General features: G+C 32.8%; 1 protein-coding gene across 1 annotated transcript; it reads left to right on the top strand.

Moving 5' to 3' along the window:
• The first annotated feature begins 2,221 nt into the window (after nt 1–2,221).
• On the top strand, nt 2,222–3,526 carry LOC132305471 (uncharacterized). The gene is made up of 2 exons (XM_059803111.1): nt 2,222–2,924; nt 3,138–3,526. The coding sequence occupies exons 1-2, from the start codon at nt 2,222–2,224 to the stop codon at nt 3,524–3,526; spliced, it is 1,092 nt and encodes a 363-aa protein (XP_059659094.1).
• The last annotated feature ends 12,442 nt before the right edge of the window (nt 3,527–15,968 follow it).

Here is a 15,968-nt window from a genome sequence, read left to right as displayed (position 1 = left end):
GCTGATTGGTTCAGTTTTTTGAATACATTTCTAAACTAAAAACTGGTTTTTAGAGAACTATAAAGGACTGTTCTCTGAACCATTTTTAATGGAGTTTTTAGAAAACAATTTTTACAACGCTGTCAACCAAACACATTTTGGCACTGTTTTCTAATTTTCAGTTATATGAAAACAGATAGCTGTTCCCAAAAAACTAAATCAAACAGGCCATTTGCTTCTATTAATAAGACTTCAAGGGGACTCCTGGAATTACATCTAAACTTCATTTTAGTTGATGTTCTTTCTGGTTTTTATAGAGTCTGTTATTATTGGTGATAAAATGGACTTTGCTTATGTGACTCGTACTTTTTTGGTTGAAATATTGTATTATTTTAATGTTGTATATACACAGTGAAGGGTTGGAGTGAAGCCGTTGACATATTGTAGTAGTTAACTGTTATTGTTTTATATATTTACATGTGTAAATTTTTAAGTTTTGATAACATCGTTTTTCTCTGATTTTTCCATGGCTAGTTTTGTCAACATTTGCGAGGTTTGTTTTGCTTAGGCAATGTGTTTAAGATACTTTTGTTTAATTTTGGGTGTTTGGGTTGAATTATATTCTAATTTTGCTGTTTCTTAATACTATTTCCTTCCGTTTATTTTTCGTTTTTCTGACATTTACATGATCCAGATATAATTTCAAGATCACGCGGTATAATATCTTTGTTATGTATGTATTACCATGATCTAGGTTTGAGGTTGCTTTCTTTTTCTTGGTTTAGAATTGTGATAAATCTTAAAATGTTTTTTTTTTTTTTTTGGAATACTCTCTATTGTATTTTAGGGCCCATTTGGATCGTGATATGTTTTAGGATTTATGATTTTAGTTGATACCAAAATTACCGTTTTGGTATTGGAGTATTTTGAGTACAAATCGGAACCATATTTGGTAATAAAAATTTGTTTTCTTCGACATAAAAAACATGAAAACGCGTTTAGTAATGTCATGTGTTTTAAGGAATCCGAAAACAAAACACGTTTGGGATGTTCTTTTTGTTACAAAAATTCTAAATCAATAACAGAATAACTGTTTGGTAAAAACTATTTTATTTTTGTTTTGAATAATTAAATATATATTAATACAATTATAAATTTATATGTAATAGTCCATTTTTTTTTTATGATTTGAGATAATTTTCAAGTACTTTAATACCGACCCAATTGTGCGCGGGTGTTTTTTTCTTTTAATTGTTGGGGTACTTATTTAGGGAAAAAGTGGAATTAAAAATAGATCAGTAAATGAACAGTACTTTGTGCATCGCAAAGTGAAAATGATGCAGTGTCTCAACTTTGCAACCTTTTTTGGTCCATAACTTCTACTGTATGTGTTAATAAGCGTTTTAGGAATGATGGGCTCGCGATTGTCGATTGCTGCATCCGGGCAATTCTTGTGATTGATTTTCAACTAATCACAATAAATGTTGTATAACAAAGAATTCTTCTGTTATGATTGATTTTTAACCAATTATCAGGACGATTGCCGATGGACAGTTACAGCTAGCGATTGTTGCTAGTATTTTTCTAAATATTTTAAAAAGAGGAAATTGCCTATTTTTATTTATTTTTCCCATTGGGAGGTTTTGTGGTGGTTAGTGTTACTCTTTGAAGTTCTTCCCGTGATTAAAAACTGAAAAATGTAGTTAATATTTGCAACTCATTTTGATGAACAAATGTGTATGTTGATAACATGGTTCGCAGTTGCAATATCGATCGGTGATGATATAACGGGTTCGGACGAATATCGGTACAAACCGACTGATGTAATGATATAAAATCCTTCAAAAAGGGTTATGAACTGGCCGATACGTGACGTATCGGCCTATATGGCGGACAGTGGTTGATAAACCCAAGTTAGATGATGAAGTTAGCCATTGCCTCAGTCATCTTAGTTGTGTGTGTGGAATAGATTCATAGATAAATTATTGAAAGTATTATTCATTTTAGACAATACAGGTTAGACTAGAAACAAACGAAATTCTGTGGCCTATGTACTAACAAATAACCATTTTTTAACTGAAATTCTCTTAACAAATGTCTATGCCCTTAAATCTCTTGGCCTCCTTAAAGCTCACCAAAACCATCCAACCTAATGTATCACACATTTCCCTTGCATGTTTCATGCCCGAATATTTCCTATCCATACCTAGAAAATTTCTGCATTCTGAAAACAAAAAAACAAATGGTAGGTCGAATTGGGGTCTTTGCACTTCTCTTTTACGCCGTGGCCGGCTTGGTTTTGGCCTTGGGCGAGGCTTCCATGACTTCCAAATTAGATACATCTTTGGATGCTTTTGATAATCCTGAAAATGATAGCATTGGCCGCGACAATGGTGCCACGAAATCTATTCATGGACCTGTTCTTGATCATGGTTTAAGCACTGTGGTCCCAAAAACTCCTAATGATGCTGCTGGTACTGGTCATGTTGGTGGCACTGCAGCTATTGTTGGACCGATGCTTGATCAGGGTTCAAGCACAGCTGCCTCCGAACCCTGTAATGATGCTGCCAATGATCCTGCTGGTAACACTGGTGGCGATAATGACAATGGCGCCGCGACACCACCTGATGATGGTGAAGAAGATCTTGATCGAGTTTCAAGCACTCCGGTCCCGAACACTTCTAGTGATGCTAAAAATGATCATGTTGGTAACACACGGGTTGACAGTGTTGCTATGCTACCTGTTGGTGGACCGGTTCTTGATCAGGTTTCAAGATCTGCGGCACTCTCAAAAACTTTTAATGATGGTGGTAACTATGGTGTAGGTTACACTGGTAGCGGCGACAGTAGTGGTGCTACGCCACCTGTTGGTGGACCGGTTCTTGTTCAGGTTTCAAGCATTGCGGTCCCGGAAACTTCTCGTGACGCCGGCAATAATTATGTTGGTAATGTTGACGACCATCTACTTTAAAAGTTCAAGTTATTAGAGAGGTGTAATTTTAATATTTAAATCACTAAACACTTCCCCCTTTGTGAACATTTTTTTGGTCTAACATGTATTTCAATTTTAATTATACACATGACCGGCTCTGATATTATATCGACAATTATTGACTTTAAAAGTTTGATGTAATTTTAATATTTACATCATTCATCAGGTGACACTTGGACTGTTGCCACATCACCTGTTAGTGGATCTATTCTTGATCAGGGTTCAAGCATTGGCGGCAACAGTGGTGCCAAGGCACCTGTTGGTGAACTGGTTGTTAATGAGTTTTCAAGCACTGCAGCCCCAAAAACTTCTAATGATGACGACAACGATCATGTTGATCGTGTTGAGGTTTCAAGCTCTACGGCTCTAAAAACTTATAATGACGACTATAAAGATCCCGACGATCAGGTTTCAAGCATAGCCCCGGCTCCATCACCTGAAAGCGGTGCAACCATAGATATCTCTGCCAATGTGTCCGGAAAGTCCAAAAACCTCAACATACATTCCAAAAAAGTTATAGTGGCTTCTAGCTTGTTTCTTCTACTAATTAATTAACTACATAGTTTTTTTTTTTTTTTTTTTTTTTTTTTTTTTTTGACGATGATGGTGTTGGGTCTTTTACAGCACCCTAATTCTTTCGGTTATACATTGATATTGCTTTGAAGGGGGCGTGTGCCTTATTCAATTAGTCTTGTCTCATTAATCCATTTATTCTAATTAAATTGGAAAATAATTCTTAAATCCCAATAATTATTCAATCTCAGTATCAGCTGAGTTGTTTTGGGCTGGACATTTCAACTAGAATGTTGGGCCTTTTGATCACAACCCAATTAAACCCCATCATAATACAAGACAAGTGATTGGGACAAACTATTTAAATTCAAAATCTAGAAGGATAAATTCTCCATACAAACTATTTAATGAAAGAATTAGAAGAACTTGGAAATTATAGTTTAACAAGTTCTCTTTCAACCTTGTAAATATAAAATTTAAGCTTTGATATTGATATTAGTTTTGTTGTGATGATTAGATAAACTGACCCTGATTAGACATATTGATATTTAGTGATTAGAATAGGATAATTTTAGTCGTTGCCTCAGTCAACTTGTGTGTGTGGATATATTAGTACATAAATGCTTGAAATTTTCTCAATGGTATATGAATAGTAATAACAACTGTGGAAATGTGTGTGTGTTTGCTTACTCTTCTTTTAGAAAATACTACAAGATAATATTAAACACAACCCAAAATCTATGGTCTATGCACCAACAAACAACCACTTTTTACCTGAAATTAGTACGAATCTCATGCCCTTAAATCTCATGGCCTCCCTTAAGCTCAGCAAAATATCTAACCCAACATAGCCAATTTTCCTTGTTCCATGCACTATAATACCCGATCCATGGCCTCTCATTTTCTTCATACATTCCCAAAAAAACGAAAATGGCACGTCGAATTTGGGTGTTTGCACTTGTCTTTTTCGCCATAGTTGGATTGGCTTTGGCCTCCCATGATGATTCGACTACTTTAGACGACGACGACAACGGTTCCACACCTGTTGATGGACAAGTTCTTGTGGGTGAAGAAGAGAAAAAAGAGGATTCGGCACCTGTTGATGGACGGGTTCTTGTGGGTTATAAAATAGAACCAGATAAAAAGAAAAAAGATTGTTCGGCACCTGTTGATGGACGGGTTCTTGCGGGTTATCGAATAGAACCAGATAAAAAGAAGAAAGAAGAGAAAAAAGATGATTGCAACAACTAAAAGAAGGAGAAAACGAGATCTAAAACTTGGTTAGAGCGGGATCGTTCAGAGCACTTATTTTTATGCTATTATTTGTCTATCTTATTAGTAAATGTTTTCAATATATGTTCCTATGCTAAAGACCATTTTATACCATGTGAAATAATAAAAATGTAATTTCGTCAAATGTGTTTGAGTTATAATAAATAATCTTATTTCTTCTATATTAATGCTTTGTTTGGTATGAAGGAAGAAAGAGAGGTGAAGGAAGATAGGAACACTCTTCTTCGGTAATCTGTTACTGTAACTATTTGAAGTTCTTCCGGTGATTCAAAATCGAAAAAATTTAGTTATTGCATACCCATTTTGATGAACAAATGTGTATGTTGATGAACAAAGTTAGATGATGATCTTAGTGATTGCCTCTGTCAACTTAGTTGTGTGTGTTGATTCTCATACATAAATTCTTGAAATTTTCTCATAGAGCATGAAAGTATTCATCTTTTAGACAATACAGGTAATAATACAAACAAACTAATTCTAAGTTTTATGCACTAACAAATAACCATTTTTTAACTGAAATTATCTTAACAAATGTCTACGCCTTTTATATGAGTTGCGCTATGCGGAATTGGTTGTGGAATATTATTTGAAAAACACAAGGGTAAATAAGTGTGACTTCATCCTTGACTCAATTTATTTTTTTTTTAGAATTTACCGAAGTGAAAACTAATTATTAACTTACAAATCAAAAATTTAATGCAAGTAAAATAAAGTAGTGTTGAGAGTGACATCGAGTTTTTAACGAGTAAATCTAATTAGAGAAATCAACTAATTTAAAAATATATATATTGAAATCTATTACGCAGTCTTGACCGAAACTATTCTCTATAAATGAAGCAAAGTATAATGGAGACTTAAACTCATAACCTCTCTATGCTCTATCAATATATGTGTGTGAAACATGGGAAACCTGGGAAAAGAGGATTTTTTTTTTTTTCTTTTTCATTTCCCTTCCCTTTTCCTCTCCTTCCATGTTTTTAAAAACTAAACAAAGAAACAAAAGTAGAAGATTAAGCTTTGGCATGCATCATCTGACTCTCACTAAACACAACTGGTTGAAACTTGGGTCCTTCAAAACTGCTCATCATCGATCAGTCTCAATGTTCAATGACTTCTGGAACCACATAGCTTCCCTTAGACTGTTTATACACATCTATAAAATTGTTTTTTAATCAAAATAATTAGTATAAAGGTTGGAAATTTCAAAAAGGGGGAGTGTTGCAACTTTTGATAGTAGAAGGGGGTTATTTGGTGGCAAAAATAGTATTAAGTGTATTTTGTCACTTTTTGAAAACACGAGGGGTTTAGTGCAATTTGGCCTAAATGCTTAAATGTGTCCTCGTATAAATAGAAGGCCTAGGAAGCCAACAAGAAACACACCCTCAAAATAAGTAAGAGTGAGAAAAAGAGATTTGAAAAAGTATTTTCAAATTATAAAGTTTGAGTATTTGTGAATTGTATTAATCGAAGGGAGATAAATATATAGGATTGCGAAGAGATATAACATTCATGAACATATAAATTTAATTTTGAAGCTTAGTTGAATTCCGGAGATAGAGGGATTGGAGGCACATGCACCCTGGCAGTGGCCACGTGCACTATAATATATATATATATATATATATATATATATATATATATATATATATCTTTTTACATATATATGAAATATTTTATCTAGTGACCCCAAGCCACCCCAACCTTTTAATTTTTTTCTTTTCTTTTTTACTCTTCAAATTCCTTTGATTTTCCTTAAAAAATAAAAAAAATAAAAGTTAAAATTTTCTTTTACAATAAAACCTTCTTTTTTTTTTTCATACTTCTTAAAAAAAATTTATTTAAATTTGTTATTGTAATTTTATAAAGTCGATTAGTGTAATTTCGTGCAATGCATTTAAATTACAAAGACCTACAATTATATTCAATGAAAATATTATCGAATAATATTTTAATTCTTATATTGGTAAAATATTTATCTTTCTTGTATTACTCATGGATTAACATATTATTTTGTAATAATTTTTTTATTCTTTGCCCCTTAATTTGGACAATCTATATTTGTCATTTAATTGATTTTTTATAATTGAAATCTTGGCTCTGTCCTTGAGGAGATAGTATTATCATTTATCTTTCATTTGCACATAAATAAAATATAAATTAATTTTTAAAAAGTGATTACGCGTCACTAAACCTCAAACTTGTTTTAATATATTAGTTCCAACACTTGTGATAGCATTACGGGTTGGGTTCCCAAGTTTGAGAAGTGGATACGAGTACAAGGGAGCCCCTTAATTTGGACAATCTATATTTGTCATTTACTTGATTTTTTATAATTGAAATCTTGGCTCTGTCCTTGAGGAGATAGTATTGTCATTTATCTTTCATTTGCTCATAAATAAAATATAAATTAATTTTTAAAAAGTGATTACACGTCACTAAATCTCGTACTTGTTTTAATATATTAGTTCCAACACTTGTGATAGCATTAAGGGTTGGGTTCCCAAGTTTGAGAAGTGGATACGAGTACAAGGGAGTCTGTTTATACAAATACAGGATGCAACATTTTGATTGGTTTTAGAAGGCACAAATTATTCTTGATACTTACTAAATCACTGTGAGAGTGATGCCTAATTTACATTATTCAGGGATTAATATTGAATTTGGATCATGAGTTTGGATTTTTTTTTTTTTAATTTATTTTTTATTTACAGAGGCTAGGTGTTGGAGCAATGGAAATGTTTCTCCATTGTTGAGTTTGTATTTAGTACATGCCAGACATATTTTTGACAGACATTCTTATCAAAATTATATTACTTGCATCTGTCTATATTAGTTGTTTGATTATAAATAGGCGTGCACAGGTTCGGGTTAAACTGGTTTGGGAGTATTTTGAAATTAAATTCTCAAAGGAAATTGAACCCAAACTAAACCGTAAAACAAACAGATTCAAACCAAATCAGAACAAGTTCAATTATACTATTTTGAACTTTTTTTATAATTCTGTCCAATAACTAGCATACGTGTAACGGTTTAAATCCAATGAACCCATTTTCGGGCAAGAATTTAATTTTGAAATTTAATTCTCAAAGGTTCAATGAAAATTGAAACCAAACTAAACCGTAAACAAATAGATTCAAACCAAATCACGAGGGAATAAGTTCAATTATACTATTTTGAACTTTTTTTTCTATAATTATGTCCATTAACTAGCATATGTGTAATGGTTAAGTCCGATGAATACATTTTCAAGCAAGAAACTATCACACGCCCACTCTTACTTGTCACCTTTGACCTTGGGAGGTAGGTGCTTGCCCGCTGACCCAAAACTTAAACTATTGGGTAGTGTTATACCCATTTTACTTTTCATTTAGATTTGATGTGGGACACCTCTAACATTTTCCCTCATTCGAACTTACAATGCCCTTGTTGTAATACCCCGATAATTTTAAAAGATTTATTAATTAGGATTAATTATTTTATTTTATTTTTCAATGATTTATTTTATTTTATTGAGTGCTAGATTAATTATCTTATTTTAATTAAGTTATATTTCGTGATTATGTATGATGATTGATTGTTTGTGTGGTTGATTATTGATTGAATTATTGGTGTGTTGATTTTATTGGTATTATATGACTTAGTTGTAAATTCTTGTTTGTTTATGTGCTTCATGTAATTAGTTATTTTAATTTCTGTATTTAATTAATTATCTTATTTATTTAAATTAATTGGATTGGGCTTAAGGAAAGTTGGACTAAAAGATGTGGTCTTGAGCTTGTATGAAACCTTATTGGGTTAATTAATGAAGGTCCGTGGTTATTTAATTATTTAAATGATCACTTTTGTATCAATTATATATATATATATATATATATATATAATTATATATAAATATAATTAATTAATAATTGTTATGGAAAGATATATATATAGATATATATTTATTGATATTTATAAGTATATATGATTTAATTAACTAATGAGTTAATTATGGAAGGAATGTATATTTATATATAATATATGTTTATAGATATAAATTATTTAAAGATTATTATCATAATACTAGTTGGAATAGGATTTGGAATTTAAGGTGTATAAAAATACACATAAGGCTTTAGGGTTAAAGGTTTTACACGTTAGAAAAATAAAACAGACAGAGAGAGAGGAAGAAGAAGGGCTGACAAGGAGGAGGTCAGATCTGAAAAGGAGGACGTCGGAATTAGAAGAGATAATTAAAGCTTAAAGCGTCGGTTTCGTTTCGAAACCTTCAGGCGAGTTTTCTCTAACTTTCCTCTTAGAACTCATAAGGATTTCACCTTGAGTATTAAGGCTTTAATTAAATTTATTTGTTTAAAAATTATGGTTAGATCGGAATAATTAAAAAGTATAAACTATTATATTTGATTTTTAGATTATTGGATTTTAATTGATATATATAGGTGTTATGTATATTTTAAAATCAATCTATAGGTGAATTTGTGACCCAAGAGAGTTAATTATGGTTTCTTTATTTTCTGTAATTTTCTGGAATTTTTCTGATATTTTTAGGAATTTATTAGGATTTATTTTCCTATTATTTGTTAGGAAAATAATTATATATATATATATATATATATATATATATATACTAGGAACTGATCCAGTGCGGCGCGGTGTAGGATAATAGGGTGTATACGCCAATTAGGGCCATTTGATTAATTAAACTTATGTGAATTGATATGGTGCATCGCGGCGCATAAAACTTTGGTGCGCATGTGAATCTGGACCATGGATTAAGTTTGGTCAACAGAAGATTTATCTGGTGTGGGTGCATACATGTGAGCTCAAGTGAGCTAATCTGGTGTGGGTGCGTTTGTGTGAGCTCAAGTGAGCTAATTAAGTGTGGGCGCGCTCACAGTAGTGTTTGAGCTTAGCCAATTATTTTGTCTGTTTGTGACATAAAATTAAAACGGTCATAACTTAGTCATCTTAAATCGAAATTGGGTCATTCTTGAGCTCAAATTCAAGGATTTTTCGTCCTCTTTCCAATGGTACCAATTTCATTATCAGATTCTTATCCTAATAAGAGATATTTACGTTTTAGTGAGACGGTGTCGGAAAACTATTTAAACCGGTATGGAGTATTTAAAGGAAACTATTTCTGACATATTTAGTTGCACTAATTTGGGTAAATATAATAAATTAATAATTTGTTATGGAAGGAAGTGTGTATATATATATATATATATAATTATTTATATATGGGTATATATAGTTTAATTTGTCTATGAGTTGTATGGAAGGATGAATATATATATATATATGTGTATGTATGTATGTATATTGATTTTAAATAATCAAGGATTATTAAAGAAGGTGTTAAACACATATATACATTAAATAACATATGTGTAGGTATATATATATATAAATCATTTAAGATGATTAATATTATCATTCTTATTTGGCATATCTTAATAGGCTGGTTGTTAAATTAATGATATGCGTATAATATGCATGTGATGGCTATGTATGATTTAGCGTATTGTTAATTTTAAAGTTAATTCATGGTTAAAGTGTGGGCATGGATGAATTGTCAAATGATTAAATATATTATCTAAATATTTGTATGAATAGAATACATATATGGAAAGTATGGATGAATTGCTAATTAAATGTATGAATAAATATACCTGTGGAGGCATGGTTGAATTGCCAATGTATAAATATACATACACGGAGGCATGGTTGAATTGCCAATGTATAAATAAATATACTTATGGAGGCATGGTTGAATTGCCAATATATAAATAAAAATATTTACAATGGCATGGTTGATTTGCCAAAGCATAATTACGTTGTTATGTGTTAGATGATTAAAATATCATCTATGGTTGTTGTATGTATGGATTGGATTAGGGTTAGATATTCTTAAATGAGAATAGTTTAGTACTTACTGGTTAGTGTATTATTTTACATTAATAAAATAATATTGGGGAAGACGTGGATGATTTGTCAAAACTTGAATTTTGGATATGTGATTTAAACAATTAAAATCATTATCGGGTTGGGATTAAATAGAGTATTTCTTTTATTATAATTTGTTGTTTAAATGATTAGACAACTGACTAGGATGGGATTAAGGTCAAAGGAGTTTTTATAAAATGAAATGGTAGATTGGTCTAGGTATGAATATTATTTTAATAATTATTTAATAGGTATGGAAATTTAATAAACCTATTAATGGATGTGATTAGTATAGTATATATAATTATATATAGACATGTATATCGTGCTTTATTAAAGTTAAAACTTTATTAGGTTTGGTTTTGATCAGAGATGATCTGCTTATTGGTTTTCAGAGGCCTGGTAGAGTGAACTTGCTCGTAGGGTTTAACCCACGATTTATTTTTCAGGTTATTAGAGGTTCCAGTCTCGAGGTTGAGGATCCGCAGCTGGGAGACTGTCATTCGTCTATTCATCTTGTGTACTTTTAAATAGTATTGGATTATTGGATAATGTTTTAAGGGGTCCTTGAGTTATGGGATTTCCGAATTGTAATTGTTGGAGAATCATTAAGTAATATTTATTTATTAGTTTTCTTCAGCGGTTTATTTATTCTTTATTATTCATCTTTGTATTCTGTGCTTGTTAAATACTTAAATTGCTTTGATATCCCTTGATTTTGTGCGCGGACTTGATCAATCCGTGTTCCAAAATTAGGGGGTATCACACTTGTTGAGGTCGGGCCACTCTGCCTACCGGGGGTTACAACTCGGACTTCTTCGGGCCGGAGCGGTTAGCGTGACATTGGATCAAGAAATGAATCTGATTCTAATACTAACTGTAATGAGTGGGTACTTGCCCGCTGATCAAAAAATTTAAGTTATTGGATAATGTTGCATATCCACCCATTTATACTCATTTTACTTCCTATTTGGATCCAACGTGGAACGGAACACCTTTAACAATATGTCACTAGGCTATAACCTATATTGGTGCAACATATACTAATATGTTTTTGAAGCAAAATATATACTATTAATCAATAATTATATAAATATAAAATTTAATTTAAACTATATAATAAAAAATGCGGTAATTATAACAATGTTAGATGGTAGATAGAACCGAATCGTTTATAAAATGATTTCTTATTTTTAGAACCGAAATTGGAACTACCAAACCGAAAAGTAATCCATTGATTTTTTGTACACCACTAATAATATTTGGTTCAAATTTTACTACGTCTTTTATATTGCTTACATCATTTAAAAATTGTGCATAAATTCAGTTGAAACATGTTTTCTTATTCTCTTTCGCATCTAGTCTTTTTCCCTCCAAATTCCGTTTATTAAAAATTGACCACTAACTTATTTTACTTGGACTCGATATCGAACATGAACATAAGTGTTTATTTATTAAATTCTCAAATTAAAGGATGCATAAAAATCACTAATTGTTCATCAAATAATATTTTTACATAACATATAATCAGCATACACATTTGATTTGTTTTGATTTGATTAAACATTTTCCAAGTAGTAGGATGTGTTCGTGGACTTATCATTATTATTAAGGTTTAGTGCAAAAAAACACCCTTATTATACACAAGATGTGCAAGAAACCCCCTATTGTTTCAATTTGTGCAAATAAGGACATTACATCAATTTAACAATTGAAATGTCTAAAATACCCCCATAAAAGAAAAAAACAAAACAATAATAAATAAACAAAATGTTTTCTCTCTCCTCTATTTATCTCCCCGTATCCTTCTATTTCCGGGATCATTTTTTTCGGTCACTTTCATATTTGCCGACAACTACCACCACCAAAGAGAGAAAGTGGAGCAATCTGAACTGCATGAAGCCTTGAGCAAACTAAACCCACTTCATAGGAACAAAAAAAAAAAAACTAAACCCATTTCAGCAAAGCTTCATGTAACGACCCAAATTCGTAGATCCGAATCGCTTATCGGGTCCCAACTCGACCTGAGGGCACCAAGGGCAAAATGGTCATTTTTTACCTCCCCATATTATAGGAGTCATAATGATGGCGCACTAATCGTTTCTAACCAAATCGGATCATAAAAGAGTGATAATCTCGACTACGGGCTCACTCTAGGTCCCTAGGTTAATAAGGGTAAAATGGTCATTTCATGTACAAATTATGGAATGGACTTACACCATTAAAAAGATAACTAAAAAACGTGCAAGTTGGACTCAAGAACGATCCTATTTAGGTTTAAAATGAAAAAGTTATGGGTATTCAAAGTTTGGAGGTAATTTATGAAAAATGGAAAATGGGGGATCGATCTCGTTTGGTAGGGGATCAATCGCCCACCATCTGGCATAACTCCAATTCTATTTTTTTTGGGTTGGGGGGGGGGGGGGGGGGGGTTGAATAGTTTCTATTCCCGAGCATAATTGGGTCATTTTGACTATTGAACACCTATCCCAACTTATGAAAATAATGTGTTAAAATATCACCATGCGTTAATATACATAGAAATTAACAACATAATGCAATGATTCACATAAGATCATTTTGAATGCATCCATCATTGCCAATATACTAATGTACGTCATTATCGTCATTTACATATCCCAAAAACATATATAAAGGTATTCTAAAAGAATATGGTTACATGGTTAAGGCCTTTGTGGCCACGAATACAATGTCTTCTATAGTTTCAACGAATAGTAGTCTCTTTAGAAAATAGTCGTCATAAACTAAACATTGATACAAAAACTACAAAAGATGAGTACTTCGCTTACGCTTACATTTGTGGAGGTGCGTCGTCCACTACATCCTTGCCGTGACCTGAAAAATATTAAAGGAAGGGGTGAACACGGAGGTTTAGTAAGAGATGCCTAAGATGCCAACTTTGGACTCTCTTGAGCCACACGTCACACATTGGGGATAAAAGAGAACCGGGATCATATATTAGGGATTTTATAAAACTTAAACCACATTTCAATCCAATCAATGACATAGATACAACTTTACACACTTTGAATGTAAATGCAATGTAATGCATAACCATTCCCAAGTGTCAAACCGACCCAAATCCTCACCTATGCAAACCAACTTTACCGAGGCGAGATTGATACTATCATTGGCCTCAATTTGATGACCATTTGGGGCTAGTACCAACGTTACACGTCTTACACCGGACCGCACTCCCTTTAAGTCAAGTTAGCACCGGGCTCGCGATACCCAGGCCATTTCTAAATTCCTCTTTCCCGCCCATTCTAGGATGGCTTACTTGTCAATCTATTCAACTTCCTCATCATTTTAAAATGCTAATGTCCTTCTCATTCAAATTCCCCACCATGCCTGGTCATTTTCATCAATTTTTCTTGCATAATAACAATGGCACAAACATGGCAATTTCTATGGAATGAATACAATCATAACATTCTCTAGAATTCAAGCACAGGCATTGCATTTTATTGAAACCAATCATAAGCATGCTCATCATATAATTTCATATCATCTAAATTCATGCTAGCATTTTCAATTTAAACAACTTTGCATTAAAGCCATTTTCTACACCTCTTTAGCAAAGAAAAAAACACATTTTCACCTTAATTACTAGCATGCTTTCTTAATATCAACACGTCATTGAAATTCACATTTTCACATCTAGAATAAATTTTAAAGTAATCAAAGTAAGGATATCGATATTCAATGAAAGACAAAGTTTGAGGCATTAGAAATCCCTACATTAATGTGCAAGCCAACAAGCCCTTAAGCTATCCAAACAAGCTCTTAGGACAACCCCAATTTCGAAAATCCTCCAAACCTTAGCATCAATAGTGTCAAAATATAGCCTTTTCCAAGTAGAATAACTCTCCCTTCTATGGTTTTAGTAAAAACTCACCCTAATCATCTCAAATCTTGGTTTGAACATTGAAGACATATAGTTGTATATAGATATAGAAAGAGAAAGAAAATAGATAGAGAGAGAAGAAGGATGGTCGAAAAATGAAGAGGAAATGGGGTTTGGTCCTTGTCTTGCAAACACATGAATGATTCTCGTTGAGCCACTTGTCAACACATTGATGGTTACTAACATTTAGCAAAGTTACTCCTTTGCCCATTCACTTTCATTGTATTGCCAACTAAATCCCCAAAATATCTACCTCAATGTATACTTACATATATTTGTATATGTGAGTGAAATGCCAATAAAGCCCCTCAATGAAAATGGTAAAACTGGCAGAAGTTCCTGAACCCGGGAATCGTCCTCACTTCCGAAAATTTCTAAAATTAATCTCATCGCCTCTAATTGACTTAAAATAAATAAAAATACATTTCTAAAACTCTCGGCTTGATAAATGACATAAATGGCATTCGGGGCCAATGTGGCACGCAAAACGAGGCATGAAAAAAATTTAAAATAAAAATTCAAAAAAATCTAGAAAAATCAGGGACATTACATTTCAATTCCAGTTCTAATCTATTAATCAATCACCATTTTGGAAGACAACCAACAGTGAGCTTCTAAGCTCTACATGAGACCCATGCCTACCTAGCTGATCCAAATGACGAAGACAACCAACAACAACTCCAACCTCCAAGCAACTACAAGCTCACATGCTTGTGTTAACACTCCAAGTTTCGGTGACACCCTTGTCCACATAGATGATCCAAATGGTGAAGAAAAACCAACGGCACCGAAGAAAGCATTAGAGACCCATTTATATGAGCTCCTAGCTTCGGCAGAACTAGCTTGCACCGGCGAGCACCATTTCCAAAAATTACAGTACTGCTCCGGTGAGTTACTTTTCGGTGATGTGAAGCTCTAAAGAAACAAACAGTTCCATTGAATCTTCGGTGACTGCAAAACCTTCAAGTGATGAGAAATATCTAAGTTCAGTAAGCTCACTTCGGAGAGCGCAGAAACAGTTTCAACAATTGAACTTACCGGTGAGAGAATATGGAATGTTCTTACTGGCGAGCTCGGAGAATAGCGAGCTCAAAGCGGCGGCAAGGAATGACGGCTAGGCTAGGATGAACTTTGGTGAATATGCGAGGACATAACCGATGACGAACGGCGGGCAATTAAGTATGGATTGAAGTTATCAACGGTGAAGCTGCGGTGATGACGAGCTTGGTGATTGTTTTCCAAATCGATAGGAAAACTCAGGATATTCTGGCGGCAAATGGCGGCTAATCTGATGATGGCGAATCAGTGTCACGATTT

This window comes from Cornus florida, unplaced genomic scaffold (genome assembly GCF_030987335.1).
Source record: "Cornus florida cultivar Cherokee Brave unplaced genomic scaffold, ASM3098733v1 CherokeeBrave_3.0.0_Hap2_Chr04, whole genome shotgun sequence".
Classification (NCBI taxonomy): Eukaryota; Viridiplantae; Streptophyta; class Magnoliopsida; order Cornales; family Cornaceae; genus Cornus; species Cornus florida.
This window is presented reverse-complemented; position numbering and strand designations above follow the sequence as displayed.

Coding starts and splice junctions, on each gene's coding strand:
- LOC132305471 (XM_059803111.1), top strand. CDS start 2,222: ATGGTAGGTCGAATTGGGGTCTTTGCACTTCTCTTTTACGCCGTGGCC. Junction 2,925..3,137: donor CGCCGGCAATAATTATGTTG/GTAATGTTGACG, acceptor ATCATTCATCAG/GTGACACTTGGACTGTTGCC.